Raw genomic sequence first — 18,725 nt, 5'->3', positions numbered from 1 at the left:
AGCTCGGTATTCTCCTGGTAAATAACCCTGGGATGACAATCCCGGGAAATACTGCCCTGGGTCACAGCCACCGGCCTTTTGTTTTTCTGGTGCATGTGGATTCTGATCCCCAACACACAAAACAACTTTAGGTCAGAGAGAAAAGAATGGGCTTGTAAATCGCCTTCTCTGTTTTATTGTTCACATTTGGTATTGTTTGGAGTGAAACTGGAAAAATTGTCTCCTTTCTCTGTATTGCCAAAAGGCATTCAGGTAATGAAGTCTGTAACTAAACGGTAATTGAATCAGCATAATTTGCACACTGAACGGTTTTCAAATGCTCCCAGTTTACAATTAAAGGAGAATTAATGCGCTTGTTGTTGAGAAGGCAGCGCATTAGAATAAATCCAGCACTGTTGTTGTAATGAGCGGAAAACGGTTTAACTGCCAACAAACACATTTAAAATTTAACACAACGTATTGATTTCACTTCTGCTTTTGATAGATTATTTTCCAGAATATCGAAATTCTTGCTCGGAGCAATATACTGAACTACAGCCGCCAGCCTTTGCCCTGTGTGTATATAAGCACAGCCCAAGGGTGTAAGAACTGAGCTGAGGTTCAGGTAATGCTAAAGGTATGCAGAGGAGAGGGGCCAGAGGGTTTCCGGGATCGAGGGAATGGTGAATATTTCCCTTCTGTAGCTTTCCCTTTGCAGCCCCTCCCCTTCCTTTCCATGAATAATTTCTGTATTTCCTCTGGCCAAACTTTCTGCCCTCTGTCTCTGGGCTCTCAAAGTCAGCGGGTTTACTGGACTTGTGGGTTGGGGCACGAGATGGGAAATGGAAAGGACACTTTTTGCATTCCGTCTGCGTTCCAGCCAGGGAAGGCACAGACTCCGGTGACACTCAGGAAGGCTGTTCTTTTGGATTGGCTGCCCCGGCTTTCACCTGTTTACCCCAAGGTGTCCTGTAGGCGAGGACGCTGGCGCGCAGCGCCCCCTGGCGTCCGCGGCCGGCACGGCCAGGAGATAAAAGTGCAAAGACGCAACATCGAGGGCTCTCGGATTGAAGCTGACACCCGTTAAATACGCACCCCCCACATACATAGTCACACACACGTTCACTTACACACTCACACAGTTCACGCAACTAGCAGCCCTGCTGTCACAGGCACCAGGGCAACAGCTGGAAAACGTTCTCAGTTGCAAGGATGGCAACACTTTGGCTCCCAGACTTGTGGGTTCTGGAGCTCTTGGGATTATGGAACAGCATCCCCCCATCCCATTTATCCAGCTCCATCAGAGATCCCACACCGCCCCTTACCCCTAATCAGAGCACACTGAGCCCTCAGCACGCTCTGGAGGGGCGCACACGGGCAAGTGGGGGTCGGTGCACTGAGCACAACTTCAGCAGGGTGTGAGTGCGCCCGGCCCTCCCTGAAGCGAGGCCGGGGAAATTGCACTCCGCGCCTCAGTTCCGCGCGGTGCCCACGGCTACCCATCCACTGCCACCACAGTAAAGCCTTCTCACCTCTCCTCCCTCCCCCAGGGACAACAGTGTGCCAAGTCCAGGCCCCCAAACGGCTCTGGGAGCACTGGGATGAGGGCTTTGCCTAGAATTCTGCCCATGACAACGTCTGCAGTTCCCTAATAAAGGTCTCGGCGGTGGAACTGGGGTTCGGGTTTGGTCATTTGGGGAAAAGGAGAGATAGGAAAAAGAGGGAGAGGGAGCCGCTTATGTTTGCCCGAGCATCTCTCACCCAACTCTATCTGATCGCTTGTGATGCTCCTGATAGTTCAGCGTGTCCCGTCTCAACCCTACAAGTCGAGCAAAGTTACCCGCACTTCATGTGCACGTCTCCAAACTGGAGGGGGGCAAGGGGGCAGATTCACTTTCAAAGTCACAGAGCAGATTCGTGCTCCCCACTCTCCGCCTCTGTTTCCCTTCGTTTAAACTCTGGGGATGAATTCCTAAGAGTTCATGTCTCCCGCCCCTCCTCCTTGCCCTCTCCGGTCACAAAGCACCCCGTCCTCCTGCCTCCTCGATCTCTGGGTGTCTCGCGTGCCCTAGGCGCAGTTCAGAATCACACGCAGGAGAGGGGGCCCTGGGGCAGGAAATGGGGATGGGATCCCCGGAAAATCCCGCGGGGATCCAGAGACCAGCTTGCCAAAGTTGCTCCAACACAGTCGCCGGCCTCGCGCCGCGCGCGCTGCCCGCGGCCTCGCCCTCCGCGCGCGCAGGGTCCTGGCCTCGCCGCCGGGGTGGGGCTGCGGGCGCGGGATCCGCGGGACTTACCGAGTAGACGGCGGGCTGCAGGAGGAGAAGCACGTACCAGCACGCAGCCCGCATCCTCCCGCGTCTCAAACTTCCTCGGCGTTGCCTTCGCTGAGTCTTTGTTCCTTCAAAAACATAGATCCACCTGACATCCACTTTACAGAGCAAGGAGCGCTCTCAGCAGTCTAGATACAAATGAAATCAGACAGCCCATGACCACGCGGGCAAGGTCAGGCTTGGCGACCACGAGGGGAAAGAGGGTCGTGGTGGGGAGGGTGAACCCCCCCCTCCAAAAAAACACACCCAGGGGCGGGGGTGGGAAAATTGTAAAGCGAGTCAATCCAGCGCCGGAAAGCAGCGAGCGCTAGGTCCGCGGGCAGGCGGGCGGCAGGTCGGGGAGACGGGGGCTCCTCGCGCCCCGCGCCTCGGGCGCGAGTCCCGGCGGAGGCTGGGGTGGCGGGGCCCGAGCCGCGCGCAGGCGGGTTCGCAGCCCAGCCGTCTCTGGCAGCGAGAACTGCCCTAGTGTTTGATGGCGGGGCGGCTGGGACTAAACGCGGCGGCTGGTTCTTTGCCAGCCCTGGCAGAGCTCTCACACATACGCACCAGGAGAGGGATGGAGAGAGAAAGAGAGCGAGGGCGAGCGAGCGAGGCTGACCGAGGGGGGCGCGGGGAGAGGAAGGGGTAGGTAGCGCTGACCGAGATTAGGTGCTGGGCATCTCCACACCGTCGGTGGGGTGGGGGTGGGGAAAGGGGGTGTGAAATTTGCAAACAGAAAAGCCAGGCTCAGTTTACCCATTCGTGGGCTCTGCGCACACGCGCGCGCACACACACACAGCGCTGGCACTACTTTCATTCGGGCCAAGGGGCACAGGCTGTGCGAACTTCTAGAGCGCACGTCTACCCGGGTCTGAGGGTCACCCACCCAGCGCGCTGTCCCCCGACCAGTGACCGTCCCCGCCGCCCCTTCCCAGCGCCCTGTCCCCCACCCCCACCCTACTGTGTCCCCTCCGGGGCTGTGCGGGCGGAGAGTACTTACCGCGCAGGACTGGGGGCGAATCCGGTGAGCAGGGACGGCTCTGGGCAGGCTCCATGGAGGCGCTACTCGGGCCTGGCGTCTCCGGCGCCCCGGACGTGCCCTCGCTGGCGCTTCGCCTCCATGCTCGGGCGCCGACCGGTCCCGCTGCCGCGTCCAGCCTCGGCGGCGATGGCGTCCCAGCGCCCGGGGCGCGCTCCGGATTCGTTCCACGGGAGCCTCGGCTTGGCACAGTTGGATTTACGGTGCAGGACACTTAAGAGGCAGGACAGGAAGGGTGAAGGAAAGGAGGAAAGCGGGGGAGGGAGGGAGGAGGGAGAAGAGGAAGGGAGAGAGGCGAAAGCCCCGGGATGCTGCGCCGGACGGACTGGGGCTGCCCGCGCCCGCGCTGGGACGCGCGGTCCAAGGCTCCCCGCCTCCCGAGGCTGTGGAAGGGCGGTAAAAATGCCTTCACAGGGAGGAGACTGGGCAAGTCCTTGGCACTTGAACTTGAGAGATAAGACACTGGCCTTTTGCAAGAAAAAAAAGCCACGGGGCAGTTGCAAGCAGTCCGATTTTCTGAAAGAGGGGTGAGGTGGCGAGAACCCGAAAGCTCCTGGCGCACGGAGCAGCTGCCCGGGTGCCCGCGACCCTGGGGAGCCCGGGAGCTGCTCCGCAGCAGAGCCGCGGGCGCTGTCGGCGGTGACGGTCCGGCCCAGCCCGAGGGACAGTCTGGAGGGCGCGGCGGTCCGGGGCGCAGACCCGGGAGCTCTCTTCGCAGGTCCGCGGTCCCGCGCGCCTCCTCCCCGGGACGCGCGATCACACTGGCACGTGGGTAAACGACGCCTCCGAGACTAATCGGCACCTCGTGTAAATAGCCCCCGCTCCCCGGTTCTCAGCGGGCCGGGCCCGCGGAGAGAAGCGGCTCCGCGAGGTCTCCGGAGGCCACAGCGCCCCCTCCCCGGGGGCGTGAGGAGGGCTGCGGCCGCCGGGGGAGAGGCGGGAGCGTGTCGGGGCTGCGGGGCTGGCGGGAACGGGCGCGGGACCGCGCAGGGCTCCCCCGCCGGCCTCCAGCGCCGACGCTGGGCGCCGCGCGCGGACCTGTGGCTGCGGGGCCCGGGCGGAGCTGCGGCCGGACCGCCAGCCATTCAGCGCGCGCGGCGACTGGGCGACCTTGCGCGTCCACTCGCGTCCACCCCTCGGGCGGGCTGGGCCGGCTCGGGAGGGGCGCGCGGGTGGGGCCCGGGGGCGGAGCGGGGCCGCGGGGGGCACTGCGCCTCCCCCTCTCCTGACACCTCCCACTCGGCCAGCGTCTCCCCGTCTCGGTCCCTTCGCTGACTCCCGCTGTCCGTCTCTCTGTCTATTTTCTGTCTCCCTTTTCCGTCTTTCTGGGGTTCCGAGACCGTCCTCGGCGTCTTTCTATCCGTGCCTGTCCCTCCCGGGGTTTCTAAACCCCATGTCCGTATGTCTGTCCCCTCTTCACCCCGGCCATCCCCGCGCAAACCTAGTCCCTTCCTCCCCGCCCCCTTGCCCTCTCCAGCGCACAACTTCGCGGGTATCTGGTGAGAGGCCCGGAGCCAGGTCCTCCTGGGCGAGCTCGGATCGGTCCTCAAGTCCCTTCCTCCCCCTGCCCCGCCTGTTACTTCCCTAAGACTCCTCTCACCAGGGCCTGGCCTGGAAGGTGACAGTTTGCAAGGTGACATCGTGATGTTAATCTGTACGCGATGGGTTAAAGCGAATCTCAGGAGCCCAAGTTGGCGGCATCCAAATAGAATGGCGCTTTTCAATGAGTTTTGGGAAGTCCTTCCTTCCAGTGTGACACTTGGACACACCTCGGGCTCTATGGTTTCATCAGTTGGGTGTGGGGGAGCCCAGATACCAATGTGTGCTCTCCACAAGAGGTCCTGGGGGACCACAGGTAACCTCCCATCCCCCAACACAGCCGTAACAATCAGCTGAACCACCCTTTTTCTGGAGCAAACAGAGAAGCCCCACGGAGACCGTCCCCTGTAATCACACCTCCAATTAAGATTCCCTCTACCGGACGGACCGGCCAGGCCTACACTCTCCCAGCTAAAAATAGCTCTTTACAATAAAAGCAAGCTCTGCTAATCTCCAAGTGGTGCTCTGCCGCCATGACCTCTTGGGATTCACGGGGGCATATGCAGAGGAAGGCAGCGAAGCACACTTTCTAATTGGGACTCTGAAAAATTGCACTTTAGAAAAAAATACACATTTATATATAGCATACTTGGAATGCTCTCTTGGTTGTCTTCGCTTACCAGGTTTTTCACGCTCTTAAAAAGTTTAAAGAAGAAAACTAAATGTCTCAGGGTGCTCATATCAAGGCAAGCCTTGTCTGAGTCCACCCTCCAGGATTTAGAAGGCGGTCCTGCAATCGATCCTTATTGGTATGAGCTCCCAGGCCCTCCCAGGCTGCAGGGTGGAGCTGGCACACGAGTGCAACGCTCTCAGAGCTGAACTTGCATCTGACCTTTGGGGAAATGAGCAAGAATCAGGCCAGCTTTGGGATATACCAAGTTCTTTTCTAAACCTGACTTCAAAACCATTCTGCCTGTAGTGCCATTTAGCCTTAAAAAATTACTGCTTGTGAAATAGAAAGACGATGAAGGACTTTAAAATCTCTGCCTGAATGGGACTGATTATTTAAGAAAAGCACCACAGGTTCCTCGTAATGGGAACTGGTCTGACACTTTGCTCTATGACACAGGCAGCCAAAGAGCTTTTTATGGTAATGACCTGAGGCCTTCTGCCCAGACTTTCAGCTCTTACCAGATCCTATGAGACACTTGACCTAGGATATAAAACAGCAGTGGAATGTCTTTTTTTTTTTTTTTTTTTTTGTATTTTTGCAGTATTTATTTCCTTAGCAGTCAATCAGAAAAGGACACTAAGATAAGTAACAGTGAAAAACTTAATCACTGTTTCTGCTAAATCTCTCTAATTTTAATGACATAATATTGGGGGATGGGGAGACAAGATGGCTCACTCACCCTCCTTCTTTCGTAACATTTGCTTTAAAAAGAGCTAAAACCAATAAGGGCATGATTCTCATACATGCTTCTGCTCCTCTAAAATGCACTTTTAGAACACATCCGGGTAGAATAAAAGTGTAATTATCCTTAAGAATAGTATTCACATCAATTTTTTTACACTTTACTCATGTTGAGAATCCTTCCAGGAATCGCTCTTCTTCTAAATTTTGTGTGGTGCAACTTAATATACATATAAACTTAACACAAATGATCACTACAGTCCTCTGCCCTCTGCTTTTCCCCAAGTCTACTTGATCTGCTCTGAAATAAATAGTGTAAAGAATTTAAAGGGGCTGACCTGAAATAAAAACATTGATTTTTTTTAAAATCTCCACTTAAGGATACGTTTGTATTGATTTTGAGAGAGAGGGCAAGAGAAAGAGAGAGAGAGAAGCATCGATGTGAGAGAGAAACATAGATCGGTTGCCTCCCATACACCCCCTAACCTGAAATCGAACCACAACCTAGGTACGTGCCCTGGCCTGGAATCAAAACAGCAACTTTTTGGTTTATGGGACAACACTCCAACCAACTGAGCCACCTGGCCAGGGCAGAAAGCACTGGTATTAAATAATTAACCTGAACACAAGAAGAAAACAAAATTAGAATTCACCTGAAATATACTAATAATTCTGTTAACTATAATTAGCTGTTTTGGTTGATTTGATTTGGTTCATTTATATGATTCTCTATTTCCAAAGGGTTTGAGAGGGAGGGCAGGAGTCAAAAGTATGAATTACCTTGGCGCTGAGGAGAAGGGAAAAAGAAAGAGCTTCACTTTGAGTTCTACAAAACTCAGTCTTGAAATGAAGCTGTCTTAAAATGCATAAATATCATCTTTTACCCAAAATCCAAGTAAAAACGGAAAACTGTTGTTATGAAGCACCCAGCGGTGGTCCTGCCCAAGCTTCAGGCCAAACTATATCACGTTGTTCATAGAGCACTGCATTGTACCTCTTTTTTCCCTAATAGTGACAAAACAATAACAAAAAACCTTACAAAGCATGTATTATCCGTCTACCCTGACCTTAGTATAACCTGGTATTTGCACATTTTATGACCTTGGGCAAGTGCCTGAAGACACCCCTGGCCTCAGAACCCTCATAAATACAATGAGGAAGTAGAGTTAGAGGATATCTAAAGTATCTTCCAGTTGTAAAATTCCTTTTATTCTATTTTTGTATGATTAAATGTGAAGTTATCTCCAGTTTCAAGAACTTATTTCACAAATAACAATTGTACACTGCATTATCATTTTCAAAGATATTAAAATTAAAGGAAGATATTTTGTACAGTGTATTTCAAAGATTTAAGTCGCCTGTGTTTGTGAGTTTGCACCAAGGCCTTTTTTGTGCATTTCCTTTCTGCTCCACCCTCATAACCTTTCTTCTAGGTCAAGGGTTGACTCAATTGTATTAATTATATCATTTTTTACATGAATTGTTCTGCAAATGTTTTTTAATGTCATTGATTTATGAGAATCTACACTCGGAGTGGCATCCTTATGATATTTATGGATACTTGTTTTAAAAGATCCAAAGCAATTTTCACTACTTCTGCAGAATTCTTAAATGTCACTCAGGACAACTAAGAAGCCCCCTGGCCCCTCCGCACCGCAAGCTATTTTGCTAGTGGAAAGAAGGAAGTATCACTTGCAAAATGATTTGGTATTTGAATGTAGTAGAACTTGGTTAATAACTATAAGGCATGTGTGCTAAATTACCTTTACAAGAATGCTTTAATAACAAGATCACTGGACTGGAGAGAAGAAATAGCCGTCAAGCTCAGGAATAAAAAAAGGGGGGGGGGGAATCAAAAGCTTTATGTAGAAGGCATTTTCTTTTTTAGAGGTAATTTATATGCTCAGTCTTTGTATCCATATTTCATTTATTCTGCTAGGTGAGGACAGAAGGTTCTCAAAGGTAGGGTAGTTTCAATTATACTCACAAACTTTAAAAAGAGAATGAACACAATAAGAAATATTGAAGAAAGTCAGCGTTAAAAAGGCAGTTGACTGTAAAAAATGGGAAAATCAGGGCCATTGCCCAGAAATCATAATTAAAATTTTTTTAAATATTGTGAATAAGCAAACCTTTGCATTAAAATCTAATTATTGAAATTATTCATGGTGGTCCCTCCAGGGATTATTAAATGACAATTCCCTAAAGCAGAATCATTAAAGACAAAGAACTTGATAACCACTGCTCTGTTAATAAAGCGAAATACAGTATTTGCTTTCAGCCAGAAAGAACACTGGGACTCTGACCACATAAGGATGGAAGAAATTATAAGGACAAAGGCTGACAAGCTCCCTGGTTATCTGAGAACTGGAAATGAGTCTGCAAATGCATATTTCATCTCCATAACATAAAGTGCCTGGATATTTTGAAAAACAGACATGCTTTCTCTTTTTAACATCAACTTAATGAAAACAACTAAACCAGAATTTAACCATAATTAATTTCAAGGGTTATGCCGTAAAAATCACATATTCCACTTTTCTGCCTTTCCTGGCTCTAATAATAAAATGCTTTTGATGAAATTCAAAGCAAAAAATGGTACAACATCAAATTTTGTATTGAATTGGTGGTAATTTCTCAATGTTCCACAGTTTTCAATAGGATAATAATAACTACCATTTACCGAGTGCCAGGCCCACGTTAGGAACCCTACCCTGGGCTTCATTTACATAATCCCACTGTCTCCAGAGTGATTCTATGAGCAGCAATCTGCAATTTTGTTTTGAGGGGAAATCTCTCAGATTAGATAAAATCACTTTCACACTAGCTCTCTATCAAAGCCAACTTAAACCTGAGAGCCTCTGGACCCATTCATTTCTGCTTCCTCTTTCTTGTAACTCTCTTCTCGATTTTATTTTCAATACCACCATTCCCTCCCCAAGTTTTTCAACTAACCCTCTAAAGGTTCCTTCTCAGATTATCTGTGGGTTCATCTTCATACAATAAACATCGGTGCTTCTCAGGGCTCCATCGGCAACTCTTTTTACTCTAAGAAATCATATTTCTTCCAGGGTTTTATTTATTACTTACACCCAATGACCAACACGTTCTTAGGTCCAGCTCTGATATTTCTCCTGGCTCAACTATTCAGTTATCTGTATATCCACTTAGATCTCCTAGAGATACCTAGATGTAATATGCCTAAAACTGAACACATTATATCTTTATATTACATGCATATCCTGTTAATTGGTGTGATAGATTCTAGAGTTCTCTACTCGTAACAGGGTTAAGCCCATGCCCTTTGCCAAGTGACCTCACAGTGGGGAAGTATACCTCCCCATATATGCAAAATTATTTAATTTCTTTCTTTGTTACTTACGTCCTAGGAAACATTTCTTTAGGCTTCCTCTCAGTCCTAATCAGAGCCTTGAAGAGGTAGAACATGCTTCCACTTGTTCCTCTAGCCACCAGGAGAACCACACACAGCAGGTACAAGCTGAATCCTTAAGCATGGGACCCTGAAAAGAAAAAACACATGAAGCAGCCCAGAACCTGCCCTATGGTCTGGAGCACAGCCACCAATGCTGACTTGTAGTCCTACAGATCCAAAAGTGAGAAATAAATGTTTTTTGTTCAACCATCAAAATTTGGGAGTTATTTGTTTTGCAGCCAAAGCTGACTAATTAGTGACACCACTACCACACTGAAAAACCTACATGTTAGATTCCCTCATTCCTTCTTCCCCACCCCCACCCTCAGCCCACATCAAAATATAAAATTACATATCAAAAATAAAATTACTAATATCTCTCAATTTTTCACCTACTGACTCAGGCTCACGTCATCAGCCATCTGGTCAATGGCAATGGCCTTCTAATTGGTCTCCCCACTTTCAGCTTCTACCTCCACATATATGCTCTCCTCAGTGCCAGCTGAATGATAGACTAAAACAAAAATATGTCCGCATCACACACTTGGTTACATCTCTTCACAACTGCCCATTGCTTACAGAATTAAGTCAAACTCCTCAGCTCAGTACAGAAGACTGCTTTTGAGCTGACTTCTGTCCACTTCTCCATTTCATTTCCTGCCTCCTAGCCCCTGCTTGATGGCACATTTCACATTTATTGAGTACAAGATTCGTAGAGCTTCCAACACACAACTGTATATCTCAACTTGGGGTCTCTATACCTTCTTTCCTTTCCTTTGAATCCTCTCAACTCAACCTCTCGGTGAACTACTAATCTCCCACAAACCTCTGCTCAGAGATCACCTCTCCTCCTCTCCACTTTTCTCAGAGATTTGTGCAGTAAAACACAACACTAAATTATTTACACCATGCTCTTTACACATTTGTCTCCTCTACTGGATTGTCTAAAGTTAGTGGTCATTTCCAATCTTACTTATTAAAACATTTGATAGTGTTGCCTACTCGTTCTAGGCTCTCTACTACATCAGTGAGGGCTTCCTCTCAGTCTCTTGTGCTCGCCCACCCACACCTGACCTCTTTACAATGAACTGTTCAAGGTCTCTTCTTTATCTATACTGATTCCCTTGATGATCTCGTATCTTTAAACACCATCTACATACTAGTAATATCTAAATATTACCTAAATTTATATTTTCACTTTTGTTCCCTTTGCCCTCCCTTGAACTAGATTGAGCTGAACACTCAGCTGCACTTGGAAAGCACAGTGCCCAGAAAATAGCCTAGTGCACCTCTTGCAAGGAAGCACATCAGACATTATGGAATAGCAAGTCTTCACCTATGAAGTGCTTAAATAGTGGTAATTATAAAAAGTTTTCAGGCAAACCTCAGCCGGGTGAAAGAAGCAAACGGAACCAGACCAGAGTGGGATGCTTAGGCCAGAAGGCGTAAACTCCCTCATCCCAAACACCCTCAAAGACTCTTCTCAGAATCAGGCACTGAAAGAGAAATTTGGTCTGAATGGGTTACTCAGTCAGTCACTGAGTCATTAACCTTCCTCATTTCTAGGGCCGAGTGTGTATTGGTACCCAAAAAAGTCCCCAGATGTCCCCACATTCTAGCTTTATTCTGTATCAGAATACTAAAAAAACCTGTCTCAGATTTCAGTTGTTTCACCTCTTGTTAGTATCTCACCAAAGATTTACTGCAATCAGACCCTGCCTTATCCCATCTGCTTTCAGGATCAGGCAAAAGACAGGAGGGGATGAACAGAGGAGAGTTCAAGAAAGGAATATAAACACCGCTATCATAACTACCACCAACTCTGGACCTGGTAAGTGGGGTTAACCAAACCTGTAGAAAAACAGGACACTAGGCTTTATGACTCTGGGCTTCTGAATAAATCTTTTTGGCAGAAAGGATAACCGTGAGGCCAAAGGAAAAACACTAGCACTTTTTCCTATCATAGGTAAGCTCCTGTGACAATAGACATTAGTGGCTCCTGCTTCATGATCTCCAAGGTATCACTAACCAGCCCTGAACTGTATTTCCATCCTTCCATTGACAGGACTCCAAACCTTATTTTGCTGAATTTTTACCTGGAGAATTTATTAAAATGTACATTACGAGGCTCCATTTTCAATTATGATTTATCTGTCTGGGCTTTGACCCTGGAAAGGATGCATTTTAACAAGCATTCACGTGATCCCCGTGAACACTATCAGAAGAATACACTTTGGGAAACCTTACCCCAGAAGGTGGTGGGTTGCAATTTAAAAACCCTGTCTCACAGGATGTCGTCTGAACCTAGAATGGTAGCGATTAAGACCTATCACAGCCCGGCTGGGAGTGGCTCAGCGATTGAGCGTCGACCTAGGATCCAGGCAATCGGGGTTCGATTCCCGGTCAGGGCACATGTCCGGGTTGCGGACTCTATCAATGACTCTCTCATCATTAATGTTTCTGTCTCTCTCTCCCTCTCCTTTCCTCTCTCTGAAATCAATAAAGATATATTTAAGAAAAAAAAGGAAAAAAAAAGACCTATCACAGTATAGTATTCACCTCACTCATCAAGATTTAATATCACAGTGTTCCCAAGAACATTTGCTTCAGGTTATTGCCCTACTATTCCCCAGTCATACTAGACATAATTTCAGCCTTAAGTTCTTTCTTGTGCTGTTCCCCCTAACTGGAATAGCCTTCTCTATTCACTTTCTCTTCCTCTGAATCTCTCCAAATCCAATCATTATCCATTATCTAGACCAAGGTCTTCCTTACTGATGCTTCCCCATCCATCTAGCCACCCATCCTTCTAACTATCCATCCATCCATCCATCCATCCATCCATCCATCCATCCATCCTCTCTCCATCCATCCACTCATTCAATAAAAATGTATTGAATGAGTCATGTACTCCTAGGTTCTACGAGTACAGCAGTGAACAAATAAATACAAATACTTATCCTCAGGGAGTTTATATTCTAGTGAAGGGCGATTGACAATAAATAAATTATAAGTCAAATCTAGTTAAATGGTGATAAATTGTTCTATGGAGAAAATAAAGATGAGATGAGAGATAGAGAATGACAAGAGTGAAAATGCAGAAACAATTTTAAATGTCATGGTGGGGAAGGCCTCATGAGGAGAAGACAGTTGAGTGAAAATTGAAAGACGGAGTAAGCCATGTGGATATTTGGGGTAAGTGCTTTCCAGGTAGAAGGAATGGCAAGTGAAGAAAGCAGAGACAGGAGTACTCCTCATGGATTAGAGGAGCAGCATGGATGTCAATGTGTCTGGAGAAGAGTGAGCCAGGAAGGGGTGGCAAAGAGATGAGGTCAGAGGTGACAGATTGAATAGCGTCTGAAAGGCGGTAGAAGGACTTGACTTCGTAAGTCCTTACATTGAGCAAAGGAGTGACATGTCTGACTCACATGTTAACAGAATTATTCTGGAGGAAAGAACAGAAGCAGGAAGCACAGTTAAAATATTGTTGCAATAATCCAGGCAAGACATGATAGTGACTTGGTGACATGGACTGAGGAGGAAGTGGTGAGAAGTGAACCAATTCTGGATATATTTTGAAGAAAGATGACACAAGTTGCTGATGAATTGAATGAAGAATGTGACAGACGCTGTTGTCTCCAAGGTGTTTGCCCTGAGGACCCTGATTAATATGAGGAAGAGTGCTAGAGGAGAAGGCAAGCAGAGGGAGAGTAAAAACCAGGTGAGTTGGAGTAATGGTAACATGTTAAGTTTGAGATGTATATTAGACATCCACATGAATATATTGAGTATCTGAGTCAAAAAATTCAGGGGAAATGTTAGTGCTGAAAATATAAATTTAGATACCATTTCCATATTATCAGTATATAGATGGTATTTAAAGATATGAGATCATCAAGGGAATCAGTATAGATAAAGAAGGGACCTTGAGCACTTCATTCTTAAGAGGTGAGGGCCCAGTAAAGGAGACTGAGGAGAAGCACTCACGGATGTAGGAGAAAGCCAAGAAAGGAGTAGGCAACACAACCAAATGTTTTGATGAGTCAAGTAGGATTAGGAATGGCCACTAAATTTGAAATACAGAAGTCTTTGGTGACATTGACAAGAGCAGTTTTAATGGATGGATGAGAGGGAAGCTGAATGGAGTAGAATCAAGAGCACAGACCACTCTTTCAAGATGTTCTTTTGCCCACTTAATTTCCTTCTTGAGTCCCTGTACCACCTAGTACCAGTCTGCCATTTCAGCATTTAATTGTAGTTTACTCTCGATGAGACTTAACTCATCATCATGTTTATAGCTTCTTTAAAACTAATTTGGCCTGGCCGGACATGGCTCAGCGGCTGAGCATCAGCGTAGGATCCAGGAGGTAGAGGTTCTATTCCCAGTCAGGGCACACGCCCAGGTTGGGGGCTTCCAGCTGATCAATGACGACTCTCTCTCTGCCTCTCCCTTCCTCTCTTTGAAATCAATAAAGATACATTAAAAAACAACACTAATTTGAATGCTCTTAGTAAAGAGAATCAATATCTCCTTTTACACTGCAACACCCACCCACCCCCTCAGTGCTTTGCACAATTCTGTGCCTATAGTGAGTATTCAAAAATACGTGTTAAACTAAATATGTGATGAACTAAATACATATTTGTGATGTAATACAATATGTGATGAGCTATATGTAATACAAAATATGTGATGAACTAAATACATATTTTTCTAATGACAGTCTCTGCCCCTTTTTCTAGCTCTTCTGCCTGATTATAACTTTAAGCAACCCATAGGTCAAATTGAGAAATTTCTGCTCCTCAATTTGACCTTTAAGGCCCTTCTTAAAAAATGATCCTATACAAAATGTATCTTTTTGTATTTTCTTATATTGCCCTCAACTTTAATTAGGATATCTTATTGACCATTTCCTGAAAAGAGGCTGCTTCTTTTACCTGTCATTTTAATTATGATATTTTCTCTTTCTGGAAATTTCTCCTCTAACTCAAGAGCTTTTCTCCTTTCAAAAACTAACCAAGGAAAAACTGTAATCTCATCTTTTGGTGCTCTTAGCTGTAATATATACTTCTCTAGATTGTAGATTTACCATCTGCACCTCAATAACGTGGTCTTTCTCATACTATCTATAGGATTCAAAAACTCTTTTATATACCTTTTACTTTAAAAAGTATCTTAGACCAAGCTTAGCACTTTTAGTTTTCTATTTATTCTATCTATCAAATAACACTTTCAGGATCAATAAAAAAAATCAAATGAGAAACAAAATATTACCACACATGAAGACATTTAATAAAAGATTAATGCATGATAAGATGAATATATTATGAATGGGTGGATGGCTATATAAATGGATGGATGGATTCATGGATAGATAGATTAAAAGGGCCTCCTACTGCATAGTTATTTCATACAGCATAAACAATCTTCTTCAGTCCTTCAGGGCCCATCAGATGTGGGTAGTAAACATTTCATAAGACTATAATGAAAATAGTCTTAAAGAGGTTGACCTGCTCAAGGTTATTCAGGACACTGGAACCTCAGTCGCTGACTCTATCCAGTCCTTTCCTCTTTCCAGTTGCATCCTGGATAAAAATATAAAACCATTTGAAACCTAATTCAAAGCTATTTCCAAGCCTTTTCACTTAGGATTGATGAGGTCTTGCTAAATTTGTTTTTCAATGAAATTATAGTTCTTTAATTCTGTCTCTTTCCTCTTTAATAACATATGAACTATTAGCCTTACAATTGGTTTGATCATTTAACCTAAAATGTCAACAAAACAAAGTGCAAGTTTCCTTAATAACTCTCTTTGCTTTTATCCTTTATGTCTAGAAAGTCCTTTCAAACTACCACGGACTCCAACAGTAATGGTTTACAAGTTTGAGTTTCCAAAAATCAGATAAAAATGCTCTCTGGGAATAAATTTCCTCTTTGGAGTAGATGCCTTTCTGCCACAAGACATTCCTCTCAGATTTCTGATCTTAAGAGAACAAAACATAGTTTATTGAGCCTATGTGAACTCCACACCTCAGACACATTTTAAAAAGGTGTTCTGTTTACTTCCTCAGTATGGGAACATTTGTGAATTTCAAAAGCTTTCTTAACCCCTTTAGGTAACTGGGGCATCATTAGAGAGAGAGCAGAGTGAATAATTTACCAACAGGTATCCCAATATGATTGAATCCTTCAAGGTTAACAACAAAATTCTGGCAATCTTATTTCCTTTACTTTTGGTCATGGGTGCTAAGAAAGGTAAGCTATATGGCAACATATGATACTATAGGACATATAATCTCTAGTTAAGGCAGCCAGGGAGTTCACTCAGCATCCCATGCGCCTATTCAGGGTGCCCTCAGTCCGTAACTTATACCCTAAAATTATCTGTCCCAAAACTGGAGGTTACATTACATCGGGACTTTCAGAGGAGTTGTATATGAAACCAAGGTGCTATTTTTAAATCTTTTTAATTACCTTTGATAAATACATATAAAATGAAAATAATTTCATAGATTCTACTTATATTAGTAATTACTTTTCTCATTTTATATAACACTAAATGCGTTTTGGTTGTTTTCATGGAAAATTGTGAATCTGCCATGTGGACCCTTTGAATTTTAGCTTCTAGAATTCAGAATTAATTAATGAGAGTGGAACCTTTCCATATAATGCAGAGGAATCCGACAAGCTGATTGAAAAACTAGGTATATGTTTTCTTTACTATTTTCAAAAAGAGAATGCTTGTGTACTATTTTCTCTTTTGTCAAATCCTAACTGACTTCCAGAAAGTGGATGCCTTTCAATTAAAATGAACCGAAAATAAAATTTAAAAAACCCTCAATGAAATGATTGATTATGAAATGGATCTCTGAAATGGACTTTCAGCTGCAGAGTGAAGATGAAACATGAGAAAGATCAGCTCATGCAGTAGACATCTTTCACTCTTTTTTACAGCATGAGTAAATGGGGAATGAAGAATCAGCCTTCACCTTTTATCATATGCTCTGCTATATATGCTCCAAGATTTACAGTGACCCTTTAAATTAAAAAAAAGGAAACTGTCAATCACTAGAGAGGTGACTATCGAGCATATTTTCATGTAGATGGTTTACAATCAGTTGATCACTGTTACCCAAACTAAGACCATGACTTTGAGGATCAACAAAATTTGGAAACGGGAGCATGCAAACAAAGGGATATTGTTTCTCCAGTATAATTTGTTTTGTAAAGTTATTGCCTGGTGAGCATTGCATAAATTCTTATTTCACTCATGACAAAACTGCACTTGGATTTTTAGTGAGTGAAGCCATAGTAAGAAGAGAAAGAAATCTGATCACTTGCATCATTTTTAACACAAAATTTCATATACATTGATTCTGACATTGGTGTGATTTGTAAGGGGCTCTAATTGTGGTCAATTATTACAGTCCTCCACCGCCACCTAGTGTCCCACATGCTGCTGTAGCCCAGCTCACCTATTAAACCAAACTAACAATTTCTTACAAAGGTATACATCCTAAATAAAAGGAAAAAGGAAGACTTCATAGCTTGATTTTGAAATCTTATGGTCAAGCTATTGTCTATTAATAGTTTTAAATTTCTGAAGAGCTCTTGTCATTTTTTTTGAACTGAAAGTCTTTTACATCTTTGGGGTTCATTCCCATTAATAAATGCCTAATTATAATTGCTTCCTGGCAAACTGATGCAGTTATAAGGTTGATCCTGTTTTTGATAGAAGGTAAGTCACTTTATAATTGATTCATTTGAGCATTTCAGAGTGGAAGATCTACACACATAAGTGCCGAGTTTACAGAAATAGCCAAGGAAACATGGAAACAAAGTGTGACCACTGATTGATTACTAAATTTTTGTGAACTGACTTAAAATTGGTTGAAGACACTCTCAGGTTCTTGTTATGAGAAACAGTGGTCACCAAAGAAGGCAAAGGTGGGTGACAGCTACTCCCCCACATACTAATTACCAAGAATTATAATGAAAGCATGTCACAGATCAAATTATGCCACACATACAGGCGTTAATAAATATTCAATAGAAAGCAAGTACACAACTATTCCTATAATATATTCTGTAAGTTTAAGAATCTCCCAGCTCTCTTCAGTGTTCAAAAAACTACTTTGCATGAAAGATTCGCTAGAGGCAGGTGTGGGAATATCCTTGAGTCAGAACTTTTAAAATTATTATTAGCATCAGGCAACCAAAAATCATCCCAAACCAATGACTGGACAAAGGGTCACTTACAGGTAAAGCTTTAGGCACTATTCTTATGGATAAAAGCTACAGAGCTCTATTTTTTTATGACAATTACTGAAAATAATTTTGTTATGTAGAGGAAAGGTGATGTTAACAAGTGACCCACTCCAAGTGTCACATATGTTAGGTGTGTCATAGCATAACACCACTAAGAAAAAAATTGTTCTTCTTGAACACACATGGGAATGAGATGGTCTCTATATGGGCTTTGAAAAAATAACCTATTATTCTTGTTCCGGTTTTCTCTTCCTCAAATCTCTTTATCAAGTAATCCAACAACCAGAAAAATGTCTTTGCTTCTAGATAAGTGCTAGGATTGGGTCAGATAAAAGCATTGTGCAAGGAAATAGAATTGCAGTCTGGATCTCTCAAACCCTGATTCACAGCAGGGTAATAAACTAGCCTAGTCTGCTCATGAAAAAGCCATCACTGCTGTGCAACTCCAGTCAGGTAACAAAGGAGGAAGGGGAAAGCTCATCACATAGACCTGAATGGCCTTTTCCCCCATTTCCAGTCAAGTCAATGAAGGGAGAAGAATCTAGGATTCTTGTAAAACTGCTTCAGTTTCTTCATTTACAAAACACGAATGGGAAAGGAAATACTGTAATAAAGGCCATTTGATGCTCAAGGGAGTGATGAAATCACCTTGTACTCAATTTCTAAATAAATATTTCAAATTTGACTTTTGTTCCAAAGAAAATTTACAATATTCTATACCATCAACGAATGTATGTTTT

General features: G+C 44.6%; 1 protein-coding gene across 2 annotated transcripts in view; it reads right to left on the bottom strand.

The window, feature by feature from the left end:
* The window catches only part of NXPH1 (neurexophilin 1), a 269,962-nt gene extending 265,501 nt beyond the window's left edge, over nucleotides 1-4,461 (bottom strand). The window contains exons 1-2 of one of the 2 annotated variants that reach the window (XM_081147845.1): nucleotides 3,292-4,461; nucleotides 2,277-2,440 (exon numbers count right to left, since the gene is read on the bottom strand). In XM_081147845.1, the coding sequence (XP_081003971.1) occupies nucleotides 2,277-2,330 (54 nt within the window). In that variant the 5' untranslated portion in view covers nucleotides 2,331-2,440; nucleotides 3,292-4,461. The remainder of the gene's footprint in view (nucleotides 1-2,276; nucleotides 2,441-3,291) is intronic. The other variant, XM_081147844.1, reaches the window with a different exon arrangement.
* Between the last annotated feature and the right edge of the window lie 14,264 nt (nucleotides 4,462-18,725).

The sequence above is a fragment of the Miniopterus schreibersii genome (genome assembly GCF_964146895.1).
Source record: "Miniopterus schreibersii genome assembly, chromosome: 9".
Lineage (NCBI taxonomy): Eukaryota > Metazoa > Chordata > Mammalia > Chiroptera > Miniopteridae > Miniopterus > Miniopterus schreibersii.
This window is presented reverse-complemented; position numbering and strand designations above follow the sequence as displayed.